Here is a 14,941-nt window from a genome sequence, read left to right as displayed (position 1 = left end):
TTCATTCCCTTTAATAAACAACTTTTATAAGTGAAAACTCAACATCTTAATCATTATTGTGATCGTTAATATGTGAGGGGTTATTTTTGCAATAGCATCAATATAACGGAGGTTGTTACGAACTTTTAATGACATCCTACATCATCATGGAGTGTGTTAAGTTTTTTTTTTTCTTTTTTGCATAACAAATATATCACACACATACACATTTCTTCAATGTCAAATGTTCTATTATTTTAGACACATGTATTCTTTATTTTTCCTTTGGGTGCCGAGTCATTTGTCCGTCTTACTTTCACATTTCTTGAAAACTCCACACCATACAAATAAGTTATATGCAGGAAGTATTTAAACGAAGAGATAAGTGCGAAAACAACAATGGCGAAGCCCACCTCCATGCGTATTTCGAAACACAAACTTGTCTTAATTACGAAAGTTTAAGTGATTTTTTCTCTCTCCTTACTCTTTTGTGTTTTTGTTTTTTTTTTCGAGGAAAAGTTCGGCAATTTTCTTTTCTACACTACATGGGGCAGCACAGCGCCCTGCATGTGATTTTTTTTCGTCTATGTTGTTTTCGGGAGATAGTGTTACCAATATTGGGTATTTTTCCCATAAATGGGGACACACATTTTGAGTTGGGGGCTTGAAAATTAGATGGGGACTTTAAAGATTGTTTTGGAATTTTTTTTTGGGGGGGGGTCTCTCGAAATCTTTTCGGTATAACTAGCAGCCAGATTCTCGCATGTTCTGTGAGTAGATAAAAACATCTGAATTTAAAACCACAAATCTGTGGATGTTGTATGTTTTCGTCGTCGTCCATACGTTGTAGCAGTTATTGACGTAGTTTGGATGATATTGCAAATGAGCCATATCGGCTTGCGAAGCCTCTTCGAGAAGCCCATATCTTCCTATCCGCTTGAAATTTGGTTAGTATATGGCGTCTAATACCCATGCAAAAACTAGTCCATAATTATATATAGGCCCTATTTAAACCGATCCTCAGATTTTAATTTTGCGGATCCTCTTGGAGAAGCAAAATCTAATGGGTCTAACAACCATACACAAATTCGTCTATATTCCAAAATTGGGGATATTTTTGCAGTTTCCATAAATTTGGTGATTTTTGTGTAGATTTTTTCCATATCAGTTCAGTAAAATAAAGATTTACATCATATTCTTTTCATTTCTATGTTATTAAACAAGATCGTAACGTCAAAATATCACAATGGACAGAATAGTCTAAGTGAGCCTGAAATTTAATAGGGCTGCCACTTTAACCTACCGTCAAAATTAAAATAAAGAAAACTTTGCCCCTCTTTATTCCACGGTATACATACACGCAAAGAAAAAAAACGTTTGGAAAACGTGTGCCGAAAACGTTTTTCTTTTGTTAGAGTTTTTTGAATTGCTTCGAAAATTTTAAACTTTTATCACCAAAAAAAAATCGTTTGTTACAAATTTTTTATTTTTTCAATAAAAAAGTTATTTTTGAAATAACAACATTTCGTTTATATCAAACACTGTTCTTTTCTGACTTTAGGTCTTTAATAAGACACATTTTACAGTTCAACATTTAATATAGTACAATGTAATGTTGAACATTTTTTCGGAATCTTCCGCATATATCTGGAATATATGTAAAAAAAAAACAAAAGCAAAAAAAAAACTTTGGCCGAAGCAGGGATCGAACCCACGACCCTTGGCATGAGAGTCGGACGTAGCTACCACTGCTCCACGGTGCCAAACTAAATGTTTGTTTCTGTTAAATAAACTTTGTTTATTCGGTTCGTGGGCGCCGCAAGCTATGCTATATAAATATAACTTATATGGATATTTATCTATTGATGACCATAACAGGTACATAGCTCAGTGGTTAGTGTGTTGGCTTACAATGTGCATGGTCCGCGGTTCGATTCTCCGTCCAGGCGAAAGGTAAAAAAATTTTTAAAATTTATAAAATCGTATAATTTCTTCTACATTGTTGGTATTACAGGAAAAGGTGTTAAGAACTGAAAATCCTCGTGGATGTGAGAAAGATGTGAGGGACAATGCAATTAGCAAGAAAATAATGTTTTTTTTAGCTAGTCTTTATGAAATTGTTTTTACATCCTGGAAAAGAATAAACGTTTATCACAAAAATTATATACTTTTCTTCCAAATACACTTCCTTACAGCGAAAAGCAAATGAGAAACGAACTTTGTTTGTCTAAAATTTCGTTTGGGAGGAAAGAATTATTTTTTTGCGTGTAATATTTCAAATGGAACATTTGGATTAGAAATGGACAAAGGATATTATTTTGAGGGCTCAAGTGCTAATATATAATTTTAATCAGTTGGGCAAAGACAATTTTCTAAAATTTTAAAATCATATCGTGAGGACTCCGGCCTAAATGTGGGCTACATTAATCAGTATTCGTTACTGATTTGGACACTTTATCCCATAAATACAGAAAGGATGAAGACATTTATATTGATCTAACGACATCACATTTTCATTTAATGAGCATTTGGAAGACGAACACTGGAAGACGAAACCTGGTGTTGATTTTCGGATTCTTGATGTTACTGCAGATCGCAAACTGGCACGTCAAACATTTTTTATATTTTCAATTTTTATAAGCAAATATATATTTATTATAAGCAAAGCCTTCTACTTTATTTCTTTTTTTCATAAAAACTTGTCAACATTTTATTGGAGGTTTATGTGAGGAATTTTAATTAAAATTGGAGATTTTTGGGAACGAAAGGATCATATTTTGAAGACAAAAGCCAAAAAAATATTGGCAACACTGCATATCGGTCTATAAGATATCTGGTACCTGGAGATGAAATTTCGGAGATGAAATTCGGCCGATATCTGGTACCTGGAGATGAAATTTCGGAGATGAAATTCGGCCGAAATTTGGTACGTAATAATCAATAACAGGTTGGCTGATAAGTCCCCGGTCTAACAAAGAAAAACACATTTTTTTGTCAAAATTAGTTTTTATTATTCAACATATGTTAGTTCCCTTCAAGAGCGATACAACGATTATAACGACCTTCCAATTTTTTGATACCATTTTGGTAGTACTCCTTCGGTTTCGCCTCAAAATAGGCCTCAGTATCAGCGATCACCTCTTCATTGCAGCCAAATTTTTTCCCTGCGAGCATCCTTTTGAGGTTTGAGAACAAGAAAAAGTCGCCGGGGGCCAGATCTGGAGAATACGGTGGTTGGGGAAGCAACTCGAAGCCCAATTCATGAATTTTTGCCATTGTTCTCAATGACTTGTGGCACGGTGCGTTGTCTTGGTGAAACAACACTTTTTTCTTCTTCATATGGGGCCGTTTTGCCGCGATTTCGACCTTCAAACGCTCCAATAACGCCATATAATAGTCTCTGTTGATGGTTTTTCCATTCTCAAGATAATCGATAAAAATTATTCCATGCGCACCTCAAAAAACAGAGGCCATTACTTTGCCAGCGGACTTTTGAGTCTTTCCACCCTTCGGAAACGGTTCACCGGTCGCTGTCCACTCAGCCGATGGTCGATTGGACTCAGGAGTGTAGTGATGGAGCCATGTTTCATCCATTGTCACAAATCGACAGAAAACTCGGGTGTATTACGAGTTAACAGCTGCAAACACCGCTCAGAATCATCAACACGTTGTTGTTTTTGGACAAATGTGAGCTCGCGCGGCACCCATTTTTCACAGAGCTTCCGCAAATATTGATGAATGATATGACCAACACGTTCCTTTGATATCTTTAAGGCCTCTGCTATCTCGATCAACTTCATTTTACGGTCATTCAAAATCATTTTGTGGATTTTTTTTTTTATGTTTTCGTCGGTAACCACCTCTTTCGGGCGTCCACTGCGTTCACAGTCCTCCGCGCTCATTTCACCACGCTTGAATTTTGCATACCACTCAATTATTGTTGATTTCCCTGGGGCAGAGTCCGCAAACTCATTATCAAGCCAAGTTTTTGTTTCCACCGTATTTTTTCCAGAAAACAGTATTTTATCAAAACACGAAATTCATTTTTTTTTAATTTTTTTCACAATAACAAAAGTTGCTTTACAAAAGACGCTCTATCTCACAAACTAATTGACTTACATACGTCAAATTTTGACACGAATCATTTAAAGGTTGGTACTATATAAAAATAATTTGCATTTAATACTAGCGACGCTATCTATGTGTCAGACCGGGGACTTATCAGCCAACCTTTTATATGTACTCTTACACTGAAAAAAACATACTCGGTTCCAAAGATTTTGTCTTTACTTTAAAAAATTTGGTATTGATTCCGAGCCAGGACACAATTCTCTTTTAAATTTAGGTTTTGTGCTCTTGCTTCTAGGAAGCAAATTTTAATTTTTCGCTTTCTCAGCTTTTTTTCTTCATATGCTATCAAAGTCCTTTAAAAACGAGTTAACGGCAAATTTATTTTCCAAATTAGGACTCGACTTCCAGTAGAAATTATGCTATGTTTGAAGTAAAAAACTTCTTTAAAATAAAGTTTTGAAAAACATGTCCTATATTTGAACGATTTTTGCTTTGTAGTCAAGATGCAAAAAGACAACAAATTTAAAGACAATTTCATTAAATTTAAAGAATTTTTCTGAATTATTAAAGTCAAGTTGACCTTAGCCTATACATTTTTTCTTTCATGTTAAGATACCTATTTTTAAGTCAAATCATTTAATTATAAGGACAATAAGTTTATCGACTTTTGGACAAGGAAAATAACTATATTTTAGAGAAATGCGTCTTCTATGCTAAGCAAAATTTGTATTCGTATTTTAAAGACATGAAATCTTTGACCTCACGACAATATTTTTTTCAGTGTACCACCTTAAAAAAATTGGTCAATATCGGTCCTTAATTATTTATAGCCCCCAGACAGACTGATCCCCAGATTTACTTTCTGATCGTGCTGGATAATCATATTTTGTCTGATCCTACTAAAATTTTATATAGTTACTCAAAAATTGGTCCACATCGGTTCATAATTATTTATGGACTATATATACCAGTTAAGTTATGGACTATATATACCAGTTAAGAACTAAATTCTGCTTTTTTGTCTAACATATACCCCACATGGTCAAACTTACAATGTAGAAGACAATGCTAAGAAGTTTTAAGATACCTTGCCAAGTAATTCGATTGCAGATTACAGCTTTTAGTAGAACTTTCTACGCAATCCATGGTGGAGGGTATATAAGATTCGGAATATGGCCCCTGATTTGGCGACAAGTTGGCAACACTGGAGGGAAGTAATTTATTAAGTTGTTTGCTATTTGTTATTTTTATATTGAAAATAGTTAATATAACTGCTTTGTAAGCTTTAGGTATACTATTCAAAAGAGGATTGAGAGCTTGAATGCTTTTGTTTTTTTGAGTGGCGAAAAAGAATAACATCTTAATTACGTTGCATACACTGAAACAAAAAAGCATACCCGGTTTTAAAGACTGTTTCTTTACGCTAATGATTTTGGTATTGATTCCGAGCCAAAGAAACGGACAATTGAAGCAAGTATATTTTAAGACACGAAATTTAAGTTTTGCGTAGTATATTCTAGGAAATAAATTTTATTTTATTCGTTCTTTTCACCATTTTGCTTCATGTGCTGTCAAAGTCGTTTAAAACTGTAACAATGAAAAACTAAATTCAGACACGGCTTCAAGTAGAAATCATACGAGGTTTCAATAAAAAACATTTAAAATAAATTATTGGAAAACATTTTTTCGATCAAATCTGATCTTCACTTTTCGGGTCAACGATAGAGGATTTAAAGCCAAATGTAAAGCAATCACAGGCGAGCGATTAGAAGTTAGTGCAACTTGCAGTTGTTTGCAATAGATATCAGTCACTCTGTACACATAACGTACCTACGAGTTTCACGAATTAACCTCCATTTTGTCTCTAGGACACATATTTAAAGAGATACGACCAAAATAATTTTTCATATAAAAATTTGGGTTTTTGAGGATTTTCATCGACATTTTTATTTCTCGATGGTGGTCATCAATTAACCTCCTTTTTGGCTCTTGGACACATTTAAGGAGATATAGCCAAAATAAGTGTTTCATATAAATCTTGGATTTTTTGAGGATTTTCATCGAAAATTTTATTTTCGCGGTGGTCACGAATTAACCTCTTTTGGCTCTTGGACCGAAATAAGTTTAAAAATTTGAATTTTTTTAGGATTTTCATTGAATTTTTTATTTTTTGGGAGTGGTCACGAACCACCATCAAGGAAACGTATCTACTTCTACAAAAACGCTGAACTTCCTCACAATAGATTTTGATAGCATGATCCAAAGAGCAAATTAAAATATTTATAGATATTGAAATTTTATTTCTGAAGAAAATTTTATTTCTGTAGAGGTTTTTGTCAAAATTTTATTTCAACAGAAAATTTTGTCAAAATGTAGAAAATTTTGTCAAGATTTTATTTATATAGAAAATTTTGTCATAATTTTATTTCTATAGAAAATTTTGCCAAAATTATATTACTATAGAAAATTTTGTAAAAATTTTATTTCTATAGAAAATATTGTCATAATTTTATTCCTATAGAAAATTTTGTCAAAATTTTAATTCTATAGAAAATTTTGCCAAAATATTATTTCAATAGAAAATTTTGTCAAAATTGTATTTCTATAGAAAATTTTGTCAAAATTTTATTTCTATAGAAAATTTTGTCAAAATTTTATTCATATAGAAAATTTTGTCAAATTTTTTTTTCTATACAAAATTTTGTAAAAAACTTGTTCCTATAAAAAATTTTATAAAAATTTAATGTCTTTAGACATTTTTATCAAAATTTTATTTCTTTGGAAAATTTTGTCAAAATATTATTTCTATAAAAATTTTTGGTAAAAATTTATTCTATAGAAAATTTTTTCATAAATTTATTTCTATAGAAAATTTTGCCAAAATTATATTTCTATAGAAAATTTTGCCAAAATAATATTTCTATAGAAAATTTTGTCAAAGTTTTATTTCTATAGAAAATTTTGTCAAAATTTTATTTCTATAGAAAATTTTGTAAAAATTTTATTTCTATAGAAAATATTGTCATAATTTTATTCCTATAGAAAATTTTGTCAAAATTTTAATTCTATAGAAAATTTTGCCAAAATATTATTTCAATAGAAAATTTTGTCGAAATTTTATTTCTATAGAAAATTTTGTCAAAATTTTCTTTTGATTTTCTATATGTCAAAATATCATTTTTATAGAAAATTTTGTTAAAAGTTTATTTGTATAGAAAATGTTGCCAAAATTTTATTTCAATAAAAAATGTTGTCAAAAATTTGCCTCTATAAAAAATTTTATAAAAATTGTATGTCTATAGACAATTTTATCTAAATTTTATTTCTTTGGCGAATTTTGTCAAAATATTATTTCTATAAAAAATTTTGTTAAAATTTTATTTCTATAGAAAATTTTGTCATAATTTTATTTCTATAGAAAATTTTGCCAAAATTATCTTTCTGTAGAAAAGTTTGTCAAAATTTTATTTCTATAGAAAATTTTGTCAACATTTTATGTCTATAGAAAATTTTAACAAAATTTTATTTCTATAGAAAGTTTTGTCAAAATTTTATTTCTTTCGAAAATTTTGTTAAAATTTTTTGTTTAAAGAAAATATTGTCATAATTTTATTTCTATAGAAAATTTTGCCAAAATTATCTTTCTGTAGAAAAGTTTGTCAAAATTTTATTTCTATAGAAAATTTTGTCAACATTTTATGTCTATAGAAAATTTTAACAAAATTTTATTTCTATAGAAAGTTTTGTCAAAATTTTATTTCTTTCGAAAATTTTGTTAAAATTTTTTGTTTAAAGAAAATATTGTCAAAATTTTATTTCTGTAGAAAATTTTGTCTAAATTGTATTTATATAGAAAATTTTGTCAACATTTTATTTCTATAGAAAATTTTGTCAAAATTTTATTTCTATAGAAATTTTTGTCAAAATTTTATTTTGATTTTCTATATGTCAAAATATTATTTTTATAGAAAATTTTGTGAAAAGTTTATTTATATAGAAAATGTTGCCAACATTGTATTTCTATAAAAAATTTTGTATATAGACAATTTTATCTAAATTTTATTTCTTTGGAGAAATTTGTCAAAATATTATTTCTATAAAAAATGTTGTTAAATTTTTTTTCGAAATTTTAGTTCTATAGAAAATTTTGTCAACATTTTATTTCTATAGAAAATTTGGTCCAAATTTTATTTGTATAGAAAATTTTATCAAAATTTGATTTCTTTAGAAAATTTTGTCAAAATTTTATTTCTTTCGAAAATGTTGTCAAAATTTTATTTCTATAGAAAATTTTGTCAAAATTTTATTTCTATTGAAAATTTTGCAAAAATTATATTTCTATAGAAAATTTTGTCAAAAATTTATTTCGATAGAACATTTTGCCGTTTCTGCTTTTTTACTTTCGAAATGTCCGGTTCTTTCGAGGACGGTGGCCATGGTAACCGACTTTTATGCAAATTTCTTCTTACGTTACTGGTTCTTACTTATTTCTCTGTCTCTATTGTGATCGTTTTAGCAATCTCCACCGCACTTGTACCAAGATTTTGTTTTTTTTTTTTTGACTCTTGCATTCCTCTGATTTATTCAGTTTGGTCGACCTGACTGCTTGAAATTGCTCAATTGATGGTAGTTTTCAAATTTGTCTACGATTTTCTCTGTAGTTGTGTGACGTCTTCGAACAATTTTGGAAATTTCGTGAAACCATATTCTATTTTTCCGTGAATCGATAATGATCTTCTTGTGTTTAGTTTGTATTTTTTAAGGAGATTTCATTTCTCATGGTTCTGAAAATCACTTATGACGTGTAAAATGTCAAGTTTTTTTATACAAATGTTTTTAAGAATGAATTTTCCAAATTTGTTGTTTTTTCACTGTTATTTTCATAAGGTTGAAGAAAACTTTATATTTGATTGAATAAAATCTCTTTATAATAATCCTACGAAAAATAAAATATTTATGAGTGTTGACACACTTTTGACATATTAGTATCTACACTTAAATATCGCTCCCTTTTTTATTATTGTTCAGGTAGCTTTAAATTAAAAGTTTGTCTGGTATTATAAAAATCCGCAACAGTTTAATTAAATTACATAAACTCTTATCGATATTTCAGCAAGTTGGAGGTCATTGAAATCGCCACATAAACAGATAATATAATTAATGAACGGCCTGAGATTAAGCTAAATGGTGGAAGAGAATCATTAATACAAATGGGGGTAAATTAAAAAAATTGTTATTAAAGTAAATTAATGTTTATTGTGGAAGGGGAGGGGGGGGGGGTGTGCTTGGCTACTGCTACCGATTGTTATATAAATTTGCTTGTGTGAATTTGTTTGCGAAAAAATAACGGAAAGTAAATTATACAACAACAATTGAAAAATCTCTTCTGTTCTCTTACAATTTCAGGTGAACATCCTGCGGCTATGCATCATGGCGGCAGTTCACAACTGAATGCCACATCGTTTACACTGCTCCTTGTATGTTCGTTTATTTTATTATGGCTTCAACAACAACAGAGTTATTTACGTCAACGTATACGTTGGCGTCGCAAAGGGACCATTAAACGGTGTTACGACAATGATGTCGATGAAGGACCATCACGACCCCAACAGCAACAGCAACAACAACACCAACCACAACGGGAGCAATACCGCCAAAAGCAAAAACACTCGCCGTCACTAGATTATCAATGGCAGTGGAAAATACAGCAATACAACCAACAACAGTACCATGTTAAACAACAAAATTGCGATAGGGCCAAAGTTTATGGTACTGATACAAAATCTCTCTACAGCTGTGTGCTTTTATGGTGGCAGCAACAGCAACAGCAGCAGCAGCATAAAACAAATCTTCAATTGCCAAATACATAACCATTAAATGGTTTTTAAATTACCAAACTTACAACCACAGCAAACAGGAACTCATACTGAAATCAATAGCCCACTCACACACATATACACACATACACACCAAAACCCGCGGAGAAATTCCATGCACAAACAGCCGCAAATACCAAACAAAAGGTAATTATCCCTAAACAAAGACAGACCATACATACCTTTCACACCCATATACACTCTTACATATAACGCATTTATATCTAAAAACTCATTTATACTGGACATAAGCTACACATATATATACATACACAGGCAACAGAAACTGATTTGTAAAATATTAATATTAAGTTTTTAAATGTATTTTTAGTACCTCAAATGAAAAACAACAAAAAAATAAAGTAATTTAAAAATCAAACTAATCGTAAAAAACACCCAAAATAAATCGATCAAAAAAAAAGTAAAAATTCGAATACCAACAATTCATCGTCAACTAAATATCAAGACCATAAATAAATAATTACTTACATATGTCCACATCATGGATATTAAGAAAATTGTTACTGGATGTATTTTTGTTTCTGGAAAATTTCTATACTTTTAGACATAAGAAGAAATGAGGAGAATTTATATTGAAACTCATATGAGATATTTCATGATATTATCAATTAATATGTTGCTTTAGTTTTTTATTATTTCATATTTCTACACTGAAAAAAAAAAATATTTTCGTAAGGACCTAAGATTTCTTGTCCCTCAAATGCCATACATTTGAGGGACAAGAAAGGCAAACTTAGAAAATGTATAGCTAACGGAAAGAGCGCTGGACGCACCTTGGACTGTGGAAGAGCAGAGAAACTAACATACGGAAAGAATACGAAGCAACTGGAACCAGGTCAAAACCTGCAATCAGAATTCCTAAAAGGGACATAAACGCAATCACAATGCTATTGACAAAGAGCAAATGCACATTGAACAAAATATTGTGTTAACCTTTGACAGGGGTTATGGGCTTCAAACGGCCGCTGCACGAAAATGGATCTGCGATTTGTTTTGACCAATTCTCAGATAATCACCACTTGGGTATTTGTTGTGACATCCTTATTCTCAAAAATGTTTGTTCCCAGGGCTTCAATACTCTCATTAGGATATTTTCCCTGTAATATTCTGTATTTATTTAGACACTCACAGTCGATGAATATGAGCGGAGAGCTGGTGACCAATCAAATATGCTCCTTTCAGGATGACCTTTTTGCCAAGTAAACATAATCATTTTCATTTGTTCACAAACTGCTCAATTTGGAATGGCTTCTTATCAGAGAAAGAAGCCAAATTCGGTCATTTCGTTCGAGCGAAGTAACATCTTGGCTAATTTTTGTTTAGGTGTATCGGTGAGCTCTTGCACTTTATGCAACTTTAATGGGTTTAGTCGAAGTTCATTTTTCAATGCTATTTCTATTCCCGTAATTATTCATATCACGAGCAACTGTCCTACTATTGTGGATTTCGATCAAATCTGATCTTCATTTTTCGGGTCAACGATAGTGGTTTTCCAGCCAAATGTAAAGCAATCACAGACGAGCGATTAGAAGTTAGTGCAACTTGCAGTTGGTTGCAATAGATATCAGTCACTCTGTACACATTAGGTACCTACGCACGAATCAACCTCCATTTTGTCTCTAGAATGTTTAAGGATATGCTGCCAAAACAATTTTTCATATAAAAATTTGGATTTTTTGAGGATTTTCATCGAAATTTTTAGTTCTCGATGGTGGTCACCAATTAACCTCCTTTTGGCTCTAGGACACATATTTAAGGAGATATAGCCAAAATAAGTGTTTCATATAAAACTTGGATTTTTTGAGGATTTTCATCGAAAATATTATTTTCGGGGTGGTCACGAATTAACCTCTTTTGGCTCTAGGACGCATATTTAAGGTGATACGACCAAAATAAATTTTTCATATAAAAATTTGGATTTTTTTGAGGATTTTCATTAAATTTGTTATTTTTTGGGAGTGGTTACGAATTAACCTCCTTTTGGTTCTAGGACGCATATTTAAGTTGATACGGCCAAAATAAGTTTTTCATATAAAAATTTGGATTTTTGAGGATTTTCATCGAAATTTTTACTTCTCGGGGGAGGTCACAAACTAACATCCTTTGGGCTCTAGGACGCATATTTAAGGTGATACGACCAAAAATAATTTTTCATATAAAAATTTGGATTTTTTGAGGATTTTCATTGAATTTGTTATTTTTTCGGAGTGGTTACGAATTGACCTCCTTTTGGCTCTAGGACGCATATTTAAGGTGATATAGCCAAAATAAGTGTTTCATATAAAAATTTGAATTTTTTGAGGATTTTCATCGGATTTGTAATTTTTGGTCACGAATTAGCCTCCTTTTGGCTCTAGGATGCATATTTAAGGAGATACGGCCAAAATAAATTTTTCATACAAAAATGTGGATTTTTTGAGGATTTTCATTGAAATTTTTTTTATCGGGGGTGGTCATGAATTGACCTCCTTTTGGTTCTAGGACGCATATTTAAGTTGATACGGCCAAAATAAGTTTTTCATATAAAAATTTGGATTTTTGAAGATTTTCATCGAAATTTTTATTTCTCTGGGGGTGGTCAGGAATTAACCTCCTTTTATTTCTATGACGCACATTTAAAGTGATACGGCCAAAATAAGTTTTTCAAAAAAAAATTTTTGGATTTTTTGAGGATTTTCATTGAATTTGTTATTTTTTGGGGATGGTCACGAATTGACCTCCTTTTGGCTCTAGTACGCATATTTAAGGTGATATAGCCAAAATAAATTTTTCATATAAAAATTTGTATTTTTTGAGGATTTTCATCAAGATTTTTATTTCACGGGGGTGGTCACGAATTTACCTCCTTTTGGCTCTAGGACGCATATTTAAGGTGATATTGCCAAAATAAATTGTTCATATAAAAATTTGGAATTTTCAGGATTTTCATCGAATTTGTATTGAATTAACCTCCTTTTGGCTCTAGAACGCATATTTAAGGAGATACGGCCAAAATAAATTTTTCATATAAAAATTTGGAATTTTAGAGGATTTTCATCGAATTTGTGATTTTTTGGGAGTATTCACGAATTTACCTCCTTTTGGTTCTAGGACGCATATTTAAGGTGATATAGCCAAAATAAATTTTTTCATATAAAAATTTGTATTTTTTGAGGATTTTCATCGAAATTTTTATTTCGAGGGAGTGGTCACGAATTAACCGTCTTTTGGCTCTAGGACGCATATTTAAGGTAATACGACCAAAAATAAGTTTTTCATATAAAAATTTGGATTTTTTGAGGATTTTCATCGAATTTGTATTGAATTAACCTCCTTTTGGCTCTAGAACGCATATTTAAGGAGATACGGCCAAAATAAATTTTTCATATAAAAATTTGGAATTTTAGAGGATTTTCATCGAATTTGTGATTTTTTGGGAGTATTCACGAATTAACCTCCTTTTGGTACTAGGATGCATATTTAAGGAGATAAGACCAAAATAATTTTTTTTTTTGGAATTTTTGGCTCTAGGATGCATATTTAAGGAGATATACCCAAAATAAGTTTTTCATATAAATTTTTGATTTTTTGAGGATTTTCATCGAAATTATTATTTATCGGGGGTGGTCACGAATTAACCTCGTTTTAGTTCTAGGACGCATATTTAAGTTGATACGGCCAAAATAAGTTTTTCATATAAAAATTTGGAATTTTAGAGGATTTTCATCGAATTTGTAATTTTTGGTCACGAATTAACCTCCTTTTGATTCTAGGACGCACATTTATGGTGATACGGTCAAAATAAATTTTTCATATAAAAATTTGAATTTTTTGAGGATTTTCATTGATCTTTTGATTTTTTGGGGTTGGTCACGAATTAACCTCCTTCTGTCTCTAGGATGCATATTTAAGGTGATACGGTCAAAAAAATGTTTTTCATAAAAAAAATTTATTTTTTGAGGATTTTCATCGAATTTGTATTTCTCGAGGATGGTCAACTCCTTTTGGCTCTAGAACGCATACTTTAAGAGATATAGCCAAAATAAGTTTTTCGTATAAAAATGTGAATTTTTTGAAGATTCTCATTGAATTTGTTATTTTTTGGGAGTGGTCGGGAATTAACCTCCTTTTGGCTCTAGGACGCATATTTAAGGAGACATGACCAAAATAAGCTTTTCGTACAAGTTTTTGATTTTTTGGGGATTTGCATCGAGATTTTTATTTCTCGGGGGTGGTCACGAATTAATCTCCTTTTGTCTCCAGGACGCATATTTAAGGTGATACGGCCAAAATAAATTTTTCATATAAAAATGTGGATTTTTTGAAGATTTTCATCGAGAATTTTATTTATCGGGGGTGGTCACGAATTAACCTCCTTTTGGTTCTAGGACGCATATTTAAGTTTATACGGTCAAAATAGGGTTTTCATATAAAAATTTGGATTTTTGAAGATTTTCATCGAATTTGTAATTTTTGGTCACGAATTAAACTCCTTTAGGCTCTAGGACGCATATTTAAGGAGATACGGCCAAGATTCATATAAAAATTTGGAAATTTGGAGGATTTTCATCGAAATTTTATTTCTCTTTTGGACGCATATTTAAGGAGATATAGCAAAATAAGTTTTTCATATTAATTTTTTGATTTTGTAGGATTTTCATTTAGTTTGTGATGTTTTGGGAGTGGTCACTAATTAACCTCCTTTTGTCTCTAGGACGCATATTTAAGGTGATATGGCCAAAGTAAGTTTTTCATAGAAAAATTTGAAATCTTTAAGGATTTTCATCGATTGGTCAATTTTAAAAAATGCGCCTACCAGAAATATTGAATTTTAAAAACATATACGGATCGACTCAGAATCACTTCTTGAGTCGGTCTAGCCCTTAATGTACGTCCATCCGTCAGTCCATGAATTTGGCTACAATTTATATGGATTTTGACAAATGAGCTAACGTTACTTTCCTTTACTAGGCGATCGTCGTCAAATTGGCCACAAGTCAGTGTTATTCATCATC

General features: G+C 30.9%; 1 protein-coding gene across 1 annotated transcript in view; it reads left to right on the top strand.

The window, feature by feature from the left end:
- The window catches only part of dpr8 (defective proboscis extension response 8), a 391,208-nt gene extending 380,971 nt beyond the window's left edge, over positions 1-10,237 (top strand). Inside the window, exon 6 of the mRNA XM_075301029.1 lies at positions 9,457-10,237. Coding sequence (XP_075157144.1) covers positions 9,457-9,920 — 464 coding nt within the window. The 3' untranslated portion in view covers positions 9,921-10,237. The remainder of the gene's footprint in view (positions 1-9,456) is intronic.
- The last annotated feature ends 4,704 nt before the right edge of the window (positions 10,238-14,941 follow it).

Source organism: Haematobia irritans, chromosome 3, assembly GCF_050003625.1.
Source record: "Haematobia irritans isolate KBUSLIRL chromosome 3, ASM5000362v1, whole genome shotgun sequence".
NCBI lineage: Eukaryota > Metazoa > Arthropoda > Insecta > Diptera > Muscidae > Haematobia > Haematobia irritans.
This window is presented reverse-complemented; position numbering and strand designations above follow the sequence as displayed.